The sequence below is a fragment of the Myiozetetes cayanensis genome, unplaced genomic scaffold (assembly GCF_022539395.1).
Source record: "Myiozetetes cayanensis isolate MyiCay16 unplaced genomic scaffold, myiCay2020 scf1, whole genome shotgun sequence".
In the NCBI taxonomy this organism is placed as follows: domain Eukaryota; kingdom Metazoa; phylum Chordata; class Aves; order Passeriformes; family Tyrannidae; genus Myiozetetes; species Myiozetetes cayanensis.
The window spans coordinates 117,134,912-117,147,284 of record NW_026086604.1 but is presented as its reverse complement, the minus strand read 5'-3'; the positions used below and the strand labels follow the sequence as shown (position 1 = coordinate 117,147,284).

The following is a 12,373-nucleotide window of genomic DNA, read 5'->3' as shown; positions in this document are numbered from 1 at the left end:
TATGGATTCTGAGAAAAATTTAAAGCAGGAAAACTATGGAAGTTTTGTTTCTCCTTCTCTACCATATCTAGAACCATTAAGAATCTTTTATTGAGTTAGAACCCTGCTTTGTTTTCCCACCACTACTTTTATTTTCCACTTTCTGCCACTGTATCTGAGATAGAACACTTGGGGCATTCAGCTAAGCACTGGTTTCTCTCCATCTTGGTGTCATTGCTGAAATGACTGCTCTTTTATTCTGAGAGGTGATTGTTTTGGAGTGATGCTGAGTCAGTGCACTTCGGTGAATTTAGTCTATAGCTATCTGTTTTTGGAACAGGGGAACCAATTGTTAGGTTTTTCTGTCTCATGTATTTCAACTAGATTAACTATTTTTCCTCTTTGTTAAAGTAGCAACTTCTACAATTTTGTTACAGATCAATCATGTCATCCTTTCAAGAAGTTCCATCTTCAACTAGCACTTTGCAGACTTCCAATTTTGCACACGTGATTTTTCAAAATGTGGCGAAAAGTTATCTTCCAAACACACATCTTGAATGTCACTACACTCTAACCCAGTTTATACATCCTCATCAAAAAGACTGGGTTGGCATTTTCAAGGTAAGTGAAGCTTGTTCTATTGCTATTTTTCATATGTTTGCTCGCTGTCTTACTGGTTGAAAAAAAAATCCTCACAACATAAAAGCTCTCTCATAAACTCCTAAGTTGAACGTCACTTAAGTGGTGTGTTGATTCCTGCTGTTTGAATGTAAGTTTTGTAACAAAGAACAAACCGGAGCTCAAAACTGGACTCAAAATGAATATGCTTAAGTCAGCTGGGGTAAAGGGAAGGTGTGATGTGGTGCTGGTGTGCAGAATTAAATGGAGATGAGTTGAGAAGAGGTGTGTGCTCACTGAGTGACACTGTGAACATGACTAGGTGAAGAATATGAGACAGAGTTAGTGTGACATGTTTGTGGAAAGAAAGAAAACTAAGCTGGAGATATCCTGATTCACATCCCTGACTAATTGTTGTTGCTAGAACAGGCTGAACATTATTGATCACTAAAAATGTTCAAAACAGACTCTTAAAAAAGGAGGAGGTTTGAGGCCACCCCTCCAAAGGTATTTGGAGATATTTTTAAAGGTTAGTAAAGCTTCATTAGAAGAATGGGATTAAAAATTCATTAATTCTTGTATCTACTTCTGTCTAGGACCTTGATCTGTGTTTATTTGTCAGTATAGCTCCTAATAGATGATGTTTAAATTCTTTATTTGTATGGTTAATAGAAGTTTTGATTCATGCTTTAAAGAAGTGATGCTTTGGCAGTGGGGAGAGCATAAAGGTGACAGACTAGTTTGGTACTGGAGAACCTTTCCTGTAGAACTGTGTCCACTATTTAAGAATGTAAATGCTTGACTTCATTGTAATCTGCAGATTATCAGTGCATTGTTAGTCTTTATTCAAGATAAATTATTCCTCTGCAACATAAAAGTGCTGCACCCTATAACAAAGCAGAAGCATTTTTAATGCTTTGTGCAGTGACTACAGTCACGAGGTTGTGTGAGGGAGGCATAAATTTCCAAGCAGGCACATTTCTCTAGTGGGAAGACCTTAAAAATATGTGTATATGTATCTTGATTATTTGCAAATTTTTGCAATTAGTGTAACTGAGCACACTTGAGTATTTAGTAAATGGCACTAATGAAACTTCAAAAACAATCTGTATCAAAACTTTAGAGAGTGCTGTTCATATTACACTTAAGCATCTTGAAATTATTTAAATGTAACTTTAGAAGTGCATATAGTGACTTTTGTCTTTTGGTCTAAGTGAGGGAGGCAGTCAGACAGGACTCTAAAATTATGAAGTAAGAAAAAATTAAAAAGAAGCATGAAACAGTTTTTTGGTGACTACATCAAATGCTGTTTACAATGTACAGCTATCTGATTTCATCTTGACTGTGATGATAGCTTTCATGAACTGTTGAGGTATGATTTTTTTTTCTACTTTAACAGTGGTAGGTAATACAGGTTTGGCTGTCATTTGAGGAACATTTTGAACTGGCATAACGTATTACTACTGCTGACAGAAACATCTTTTAGGCAGGGTGTCTTATTTCCTGTGCTTCCTCTCCTTTACGTGAAACGAGTTCTTGTGTAATGAATCAAATCAGGGAATTGATTGAGGTAAAGACCAACGTTTTGTGACTAGTTTTTTTTAAGAGGAATTCCCCAACTGAATTTTCAGTTCACCTACTTCTCATCAGCACAAGGGAAGGAAGCATTGCGACATGGGAGAAGAATAAAAATAGCTTTCTTTTTGTGACTGTCAGCTTATACAATGTGTTATGGATATACTGACTTAGTATAGTTACAATACAGGGAGTTAAGTGGAGCCAGCTGTCTGACTATCTGTTTCTACAATTATGTATGTGTAATGTTTACAGTAAAATAAACTGTGAAAGTGTAGTTGTCTTGGGACAGATAATAGTCAGAAGTTGTACTAGACTGTGATCTGAGTGTAAAAATGAATGACTTGTAGAGAACTGGTTGTTCATGGACAAATAACAAACCACCTGGAGGTGGCTTGAAACCTGATGAAATCAGGCAGGGGTTTTATAATTTACTTCTCCAAAACACATGAAGGATGAGAAGCATGTTTAGTGAAGTGATTCTGTGATTGAAAAAAGAAGGCAAAAGCAAATCTTGACCAATTATGAGAACAAAAATTAGTGACCTTCAGTATTGGCCTAGTATACAAGGAAAGTGGGGCTTCTGTGAGAGAGCTCAAAATGTAGATTCACAGACTGTTCAGGTAGAGGGAATAAAGTTCACCTTGTCTTTTTGAAGTGCATAAATTACTTAGAAAAGAAACCTGTTTAAGCTGGTGTTGTCTAACCTTTACCTGAAATTGCGCTGAAAATAACTAGTGTAGTAATAGTGAATACTAGACAGAGGGAAAAGGCACCAAGTTTAAAATAAACAGTAAAATCCCCTCCACAAACAGTGGTGATTTCAGATTGGTATAGAAAACAAGTATGGAATAAGGTTCTCCCTGCCCCCTGTGAACCTTGTGTTGTTTTTGGTTCTGATGTTGATTTTTGTTGAAGGGGACAGCTTCAACTGTATTTTGTCCTGTTAGATGGATAAGAATTTTTTTATTCAACTGAAAAAAATCTCTAGGTACTTTTTTAGTGAATGGTTTTCATTTGCAAGTGCAAGTACATTGCTTCAGCAATGATCGCTTCATTGGTTATTTATATCCTTATATTATTGTCCCTGTTTTGCGAGTCCAGCTGTTAGCGCAGCTGCACAATGAAATGGATCAGCAGAGTGATCTGCCAGGAAAATACAGCCCCTCCTCCATCAGCTTTTACCATCTTATTTCGAAATTGGTTTGGTTCTTTAGTTTGATTGCTGTGTGATGCAATGGGCAACTGTGCTGGCATCACTCTGATGGAAGCAAGGGGACTGGGAAGGTGTTTGGTAGACAGGCTACAGCTACTTTATTGGCATGGCTGCATCATGTAGAGTGACAATTTAAGCTGCTTTTTCAAACATTTTAGAATTCTCTTCTGAAGAGCAGCTTTTAAGGTGCAAAACTTAACAGATTCTACCAACTTTCCTGCATATGCTGTGAATAGAATGTGATTTTTTTGTTGTTGTTGTTCCCGACTTAAGGTGCTAAATGTTGAATTTCAGCAATGCTGAGCATAAGGCATTTTGTGGTGGTGGTCATGGGTTTAAAACTGTTCCCAAGGAAGTGTTCATAAACTGGAAGACTAATGTTGCATATAGGAGAATTATTTCAGATATACCCATTTCCTTACAAACTAGATGTATCTAAATGAATACACTAATTTTGGGATTGGACATCTGGCAAAAGCTTGGAGATGTGGGAAGTTTTGAATATTCAGCTTTTACTATTTTTGTAGATATTCATCCTTCTTTTTCTTACTTGTCCCCTATGGGAGGGGAGTCAAAACCAGGTTTTGACTCAGTTTTCAAATCTTTTGTCTTTCATTGCACCTGTGTTTTTTTTTTGCTTTTATGATGTTCTGGAGAGTCATCTGTAATCAAATGCAAGATCTTGATCAGTCATGTCCTTGATTGTTACCAAGGGGAAAAAAAAAAAGGTGTTTTTTCAGAGGTCTATTTCAGAGGTTTAATACTTGGCATGCACATCCTGAACCCGAGTCCCTGCTCATGCAGGGAGAAATAGAATTTGAGATCAGCTTTCCTTCCACTGAGGGCTTCTGTGCAGAAAAATCTGGTGGTTCCCAGTGTGGAGTCAAAGCTGAGACGACTTACCATTCTCAATTGATTTCATAGGAGATACGTACTCCCAGAGTGATCCATCTTTGTCTCTGCTCATATCTGATTAATTAAAATCTGGACAGGTCTTGAGAGTAATCCAAATCTAAACCTTTCAAAAGAGGAAAAATAACTAATGTGTACACTACATCTGGCTACAAAAGTGGTCTGTCTGTAGGTAGTCCTAATTTCCGGCTAGGGAACTCCACATAGTGTGATATATTTCACAATAAAGTGAATAATCATATGGCTGAGTGATATTTTTTGCATTATTAATGCATAATGTCCAGATTTGCAGAAGTGTTTGGAAAACCTGCTTGGTTGTTAGGAAGCAGTGCTTACCTCTCTGTCTAGAGCATGTGTCTGCAAATAGGGCTGTCTGATGTTCAGTATACAAGAGAGGCAGGTTTTCTGTACATCTCAAAGGCACAAGGAAAGAATTCTATGGGCACTATAAAGATATTGCATCAAAGGTGTAGGTGTTTGTGGAGTTATATCATAATACTTTGTGTGTCTGTCAAGATGTAATTTTGCTGAGGCCAGCATGCTGGAATGACCTATGATATCAGCAGGTAATCAGTCTTACATACGTTAAGCTAATGGTCTTTGGTCTTGCTGTGTCATTAATTAACTATTCCATCAAAACTTTTCTATTCCTCAGTTCTAGCTGATATATTTTTTTAAGTAATCTGTATTACCGTTCCTCTAGGGTGTTGACAAGTTGACATGCTTTGGTGTTGACTGTCTCAGTGTATCCCTAGAGAAGAAAGGGAAGTATTTCTTACTGTCCATGTTTTTAATATCTACACCTTAAAAATTGTGATCTGACGTTCTGGTAACTTAACATATGGAAAAACTGAATAACTGGAATTGGAAAGATCTTAGTAATTTATCTGAACACAAGTGCCAGCTTGCTCTGAGAGAGCACTCGATATTTAGGACGTCATACCTGAGCATCAATGCAGTTCCTGTGCAGTTCCTGCAACTTGATTTCTCTCTTTTCAATGTCCTGATCTATAGCAGACCTCAGAATTAAATTATCTGTGGTCAAAAGCATTTGTAAGAGTATTTGACTTTATATTTGATGTACACTTAAGGAATAGCTTGGTGTTTGTGTTTCATAAAGGCAATATGGATATGTCTTTGCGTAGTACTCTGGGTTCTTTAGTCTCTTTTGGACTGCAAATAACGGTACAGCTTGTGTGAGTCATTTCAATATCCTGATCCTGTTGTAGATTGATAACTAAAAAACCACAGCAATTACTTCCATATATTCAGATCACATCTGGATGTGTTATTGACTATATGCATATAGAAATACTATTTTTCTGGCGCAGAATTGTCACTGTGCAGCTGGCCATGATAGATACAGGAATGTGCAGTGGACAGTATGTCCTGTTGTTAAAATAGTTGGGGATAGAATTATTGGAATTAAGAATGTTTCGAGAATTGCTATATCTGTGAATTAGAGTGATTCTGTTGGTTTCTGATTTACCTTTTTTGGAAGGACATGCAAATAATACATAGCTTAAAAAAAACCAAAGAAGTCCGTGGCAGCATATTAGCAGTTTCTGTACTAGACGTAGAGAACGATAATCTGGGTTTGTGTGATGTTACCTTTGACGAGAAATTTTGCCATTTTATTCCAAATGTCATTAATTTTCTAAATATATTTGGTACAGTAGGTTTGTGTGGTTAGAGACAGAATGGGCATGACAAAGTAGGCAGTAGTTAGTAACAATTTTGAAGTAAGAGACCGTGCTAATTTATTGTTCTCATGAGATGTGATAGTAAGGAAATAGTTCACTTAAACCCCACCCACCCTTTCTTAATACATTTTCATGCTTATCTCCTAAAGTAAACTATAGCTTTTTTCACCCTTTGATCTGTCATAACATTTCCTTAGACAGTCATTTACATATGTAGCAGATTTTCTTTTAGAGAATTCATATTGTTTCTATATTTATTTTGATTTATACCTAATAGAGAAAGTTGATCCTATGGTCTAGGCACACGGTCAATGTCATTTCGACACATTCCTCTGAACTATGAGGTAGAAATACAACCAACAAGAGATGATCATAACTTAGGATCCTGATAGTACCTTGATATTGCAACAAATACCATATGTTTTCAACAGCCCAAGTTGAAAGATTGCCCGTATGTGTTTGTAACATTCAGCAGAGATGGCCACCTTGAGGTCTGGGAATAAGAGAACATTGAAGGTTACAGGCTTTCACAAAGAGTCTGGAGTACTTGGCAGCCGTCTTCTACACAAGAATGTCTCAGCTTTAGGGCTCCTGTTGTATAACAAATTTTAATCTCAGTATGAGTAGCGAGCTGATGTTTGAAGTGAGGTCTTAAGCGTCTTGGTCTGAGGTAAAGAAAAGTTGAATGTGTTAAAGGGGGATCACAGGCATACTAAAGATCCCTAAGGTTTAATTTTATTGTTTACTTATTTTGAAAGGTCTGTGCCTGAATGTTACTAAAATGTACTTAATACTTTCTTAAGTATTTTTCCTCATGTCCATGTTCTGACATTTTTTCGTACAGTTTGATCCCTTCGGAACTGGTATCTAGATACCACAGTTTGCTGGTGATGTTTGTGTTCAAAAGTATATTGCATCAGTGAGGTATCAGTGTTAACAGTTAACTCTCAGTAATTTATGCCTGGTATGAGCTTCGTTGCCCCCAGATGTTTTAATTTTCCCATCTGTTAGTTGTCTTAGAAGAGCTTGATTTTTGTAGCTGCCTGTAGCGGATTGTTATATGCTACAGTAGCACAAGCACTAGTGTGACTTTCAAATAATGTTACTTTAACTCAGGGTTATGGCCCAAAAGAGCCTCCTTGGAGAAATCACTTCCTTTGATACTGGGCCCAATGGCATTTTGCTTAGACACTTGTGTTATCTGTGGTTTGGGTCAAAATGTTTCTTACTATGTGAAACATGTCAAGGCTTTTCACTTACTGTTGTCAGTAATAATTATACTCTGTAACATCCAGAGCCTTATCTGTTGTCTTAAATTTTACTTCTTTCGGAGTTAGCATATTGTCTTTTTGCAGCACTATAAGTACTTTGCTAAATTACTTTCTGAGCTATGTAATTTGCTTTCTGAATTACAAAAAGGGCGTAATTTTTACTCTTATAATCTTTGTGGTTGGGGCTGTGTGACCTTCCCCCCCCCCTTTTGTTTAATTGGGTTGCATTAGGTATTTACAGTAAAGGTGCACTGATTATGCCAAAGTTGGTTCAGCTAAACAAGTGTTTCCTGGGTTTGCTGCTTTTTCCTGCTGATGTTGTATGGATAGGTCAGGCACTGTTAATGCAGCAGAACGCTGCTGTTCTTCCAGCTGCATAGAGGCTTTCTGAGGCCAGGAAACAAAATGCCAAGTGAGCTTCCCTTACAGTGGTCTTTCTTTAAAGCACGCTGTCTCAAGACTGAGTTAACTGACTTTACCAAGGCGTTACAAAAGGAAAGAAATACAACAAAATGCAAGAACAGATAAGTGTTTATTTTACACGTTCATCTGAAACTTAAGAAATTAAAACAAAGTTTGAAATAACTTTTACACTGCCAACACTGCAGCTGTAAGGCAGAGCTTACTACTTAGGAAAGCTTACATTCTTTTTAAGGGGAATCAGGAGAGTTTGAGATAGAGTGAAACAAAATGGTTATTATTTTTCCTCAGTAATATATTTGGTAACTCATTGTTGCCATACAGACGCTCCCTGCCCTGTCCTCACATTTATTTTCCTATGCAGCAAATTTTCTTCAAGCTATTTTGTTGAAATGTACTGTGGGTGAAAGGTAAACAGGGAAAAGCTAATCCCACTGTGTGGCATTGTGGTAAGAAAGGGGCTTATATCTGTGAGGCAACATAGAAGAAGAAAAAACTTTTATGATGACTATATGGCTATTTGTTAGTATAAGGAAAACCTGTCTAGTGTGAGTATTACGGACAGCTGAGTTGTCCCTACTTGCCCAGCCAAATTGCAAAGTACTTGGTGCTGGACTCTTAACCTTTACCAGACTTTAGCTTTTCCACTGTGGCTGCTGGTGTTGGTTTATGACTGAAAAGTGTTTATTATTTCCTAAACTGAAATAAGCCTTTTTGCTTAAAAGTAGGAAATAGGAATATCATGAGTGGATTACTCTGTAATGGCCTGTTAAAGCTTTCCATTTTATGGAGGGAAAATTAAATAAAGTGAGGTTTCAGTTACACATTGTTTGTACATAATAACCTAATCTGGATATGACGTTTTTGCTGGATACATGATGCATTGTTATGTTTTTAGTTTAAAAACATGGGTTGAGAAGGTGAAAGTGGGATTTGGTTTCTGGATTATTTATCTGTTGGAGCCCCTGGTGGTCTAGTGGTAAGGGCGCGGCGCTGTCACCGCGGAGACCCGGGTTCGATTCCCGGTCAGGGCCACTCCCGGGCAGATGGAGCTCGTTAGCCCTTAAAAAGGCAACCCATCTACGTCCTAAGGACCTCGCTGCCACCGTCCAAGCTCGCTTGGCCCCGGCAGATGAACCTTAGGATTAAAGGGTGGGCTCAGTTCCGCGCACACTGTGTCTCACCTAAAAAATCCAATGCGCAGGCTGGAAGGTGTAAAGACCTTCCCCGGATCTTTGCTCGCGAAGACTGGCCATTATTATTATTATTTATCTGTTGGTTAACTTCTGGAAGGAAAGCAAGAGTGTTGGCACTTATTCACAACTTTCTAATTTAAAAATGTATTTCAGAGTGGAGTTTGTGAGAACTAAATGTAGAGAAATGGGGAATGTAAGGGAACGTGTTGAATATTAGATCAACAGATACTTTATTTCCAATTCCAGTTATAAAATGGATTGTCGTCTTTCTTTTGGTTTAGGGAAGTTGTATCATCTAAATTTTATGTGCTCTTTTGACTAAGAAATAAGAAAGTTTGTATTTTTTGAGTTTCTATCTCTGAGCAAAATGTTTTCAGCGTTTTCAATGAATTCCTTGAAAAGTAATGGTATCAGCACAGTCACTCAGTGGGATGACTGCTTTGCTTATCAGATAATCGCCATGATGAACTTGAGTTCGTACTTCACAAGTCTTGCATGTAGTCTGAACTTCAGAAGGTTTTGTGTTGGAGTTCTATAATTTGCAATGTGCTTGAATGTGGATTTTGTAATGTTTGCCATTGCCCATACCAGGTTTTTAAGGACTAATAGACTGTGCTTCTTGTACTTCTTCTGGCTCAGAGAAAGTTTCCCACTGTGTCCCGTAGAAATTTCTTGTTTATTTAAGATTTCTGATGTTAAGAAAGTACTGCTGTGCATTTGTTTCAGCTTTAGCACTTTGGCTGGAACTTGGTTTCATGTTTGTAGTTGACTTTTTGTTGGCTGTATTGTGTTGTTTTTTTCTTCTAATTGATGTGTGAAGTTAAGTTTTTAAACTTTGATTTTGCTTTTTATACATAAAAATGGATTCTTCATTGCAAAATGGAACTGTTAACTTCACATGAGGCCTAAACAGGAATTAATTGTGGGTTTTCACATCTTAACTCCTCCATGACAGTATACCCAGTTATTGATAAACTGTACCACACCTAGCTTTTGACAAGGTTTTTTTTTTCTCTTTCTCTTTTTTATGTTTTGTTTTTGTTTTGTTTTGTTTGGCAATGGAATAAATCAGATATTCTTCTCCTTTACCATTATACTGTTAATAATATCTGTTGCTTTGGCTTTCTGTTTTAGTTGCATGTATTTCAAGCCTCTTGGAATATGCATCTTCAGAGGATAGAATCATAGAATAGCCTGGGTTGGAAGAGATGATAAAGGTCCTGTAGTTCCAACCCCTGTGCTGAGGGCAGGAACACCTGCTTGCTCAGAGCTCCATCCAACCTCACCTTGAATACTTCTTGAGATGGGCCATCCACAGTTCTCTGGGCAACCTGTGCCAGTGCCTCCCCACTGTACAGAATTGCACTCTTAGGAAAAGTCTGAAAGCAGTTGTTTATTGAAGTTAGTGGGAAGACTGCACTGGCTTAGCTGAGTTAGGTTTTCATACAAATTTGGTTTTTTCTTTGCAGACATGGCTTGTATGTATGAGAGAATTAGCACTCCAGTGAAATGCTTGTCTTTAGTATTGCAGAAGTTGTCCAAAAAATGCTAGTGTAGCCCTGTCAACTTTGCTCTCTTCAGTACAAAAGAAAGCTGTTTCTTCTTTCCTCCTTTTTGTTTTCTGATGAGCCAGTTGGACTGTGGGCACAAAATTGACTATTTTGTTCCCACAGTCCAACTTTGACAGGACTTACACTAAGAAATTCTCACTATAAAATTAAGAATTAATATTTTTGAATTTTTATTAATGTGTATCTTTATAGAAAAAATATGAATATACCAAGTAGTAGTTTAATGTATAGTGAAAACTGTCTGCTGTTTTACTCTATATAGACCCTTTTATTGCCTTAGACCCATTTATTGCTTTAGGTAACAAGCTTAATAAAATTAATGCTAAATCTTTGACATGCTTGTTAAATATTCCTGATTTGTGAACATTGTTAAGTATCTTTTTATTGCACATTGAAACAGAAAAATACATAATACAGTATGTTGTAAAGGCCAGACCTTGATACCTTAACTGTGCATAACAAATTCTTTTACTTAATGTTTTATCCCTCTTTCTTTTTGTTGTTGTGGTTTATTTTAGGTTGGTTGGAGTACTGCAAGAGATTATTACACATTTCTTTGGTCACCTATGCCAGATAATTATGTGGAAGGATCAACTGTTAACTGTGTGCTAACTTTTCAAGGTAAGTATAGAGCAGTATCTATCTGTATTTTCCAACCTCCACAGCTTTTTAAATATTGATCTGTTAATTTCAGTCCTGAGGGTTGTATAGCAGTTCTAAACTTCTACAAACATAAATTGGAGGATAAATTTCCATGTTTCACTGTGTGCAGTTCAGTCTTATTTTAGATGTCAAGGAAATTGTAAGAAAAAGACTTATTATGTTTTTCACATAGTAATGGTCAATATTCATGACTGATAGAGAAGCTCTGCTGGAAACTATTAAAATACAAATAGTGACTTTGTTTAATCATCAGCAGGCATTTTTAATCTTGGCAATTTTTAATGCATAATGTCTTTACATTGTCTTTACTCTCTGGACTTTAGACCTCATTATCAATATTAAGTGATTCTTGTCAAAGAATAAATAATGGTTTGGTGAAGGTTCTGAGAAGTCAAAGAGTTGCAGAGAACATTTTGCAGAGAGGAATTGATGGAAATACCTAAAGTTTTTAAGAAAAGAATAAAGAAAAAACAAGGAAATGTTACACAACTGTACAGATCTGTAGTATAACTGAATTTTCAACACTGTGTGCAGATCATATCCTCTTCCTTCCCTTTACAATCTCAAAAAAGTAGAACAAATAACCAAAGTATAACAAATAAGATCAAAATTAGGAAATAACTTCTGTATAAAGGTGTGGAGTTTCAAAGGTGAGAGCCACACTCTTCTCATTAAATGTAAAAAGGGACTGGCTGTGGATTGTGACCTCTGAGGTTTATGCCCGACGTTAGGAAGAACCCTTTCACCAAGAGTGAGTAGTGGAGCTCTTGAATAGGTATCCCTGGTTTGGAAGGATGAGAATTCCACACAGTTGTTTAGACACAGTTGTTTAGTCTCAAACAGGTGCTAAAAAGAGTGTCCAGAGTGAGAAACTGGACTAAGTGACCTTCCAAACTTCCTTCTGCCAGATTTTTCAACCTGGGAAAGGGAAATAATGTGAAGTGATTTATGTCTCAATTTTTTTATATTTAAATAAGTAGGAACCGTCGATGTAAGGTACCAAGTGACAGGTTCAAAATGGAGATAAAGGTGATACTTCTATAACCCAGTCAGCGTGCAGAACTTGTTGCCCACAGGACATTACAAATGTCAAAAATATATGCATGTTCAGAATTTCATGTGAAAAGAACACCTCCAGTAAACTTTTTTAATGCTTTTCTGCTTGCAAACAGATTTTTATGTACGATTTTATCTTCTTTTTTACTTCCTGAGATTGGCTTTAGTATTTGCCATGTGGGTGTTTATTGCT

The 12,373-nt window shown here is 36.9% G+C and overlaps 1 protein-coding gene across 5 annotated transcripts in view; it reads left to right on the top strand.

The window, feature by feature from the left end:
* The window catches only part of TAX1BP1 (Tax1 binding protein 1), a 52,012-nt gene that overhangs the window by 2,539 nt on the left and 37,100 nt on the right, over window positions 1-12,373 (top strand). For all 5 annotated transcript variants that reach the window (XM_050322146.1, XM_050322222.1, XM_050321973.1 and 2 more), the window contains exons 2-3: window positions 417-600; window positions 10,980-11,082. In XM_050322146.1, coding sequence (XP_050178103.1) covers window positions 424-600; window positions 10,980-11,082 — 280 coding nt within the window. In that variant the 5' untranslated portion in view covers window positions 417-423. The remainder of the gene's footprint in view (window positions 1-416; window positions 601-10,979; window positions 11,083-12,373) is intronic.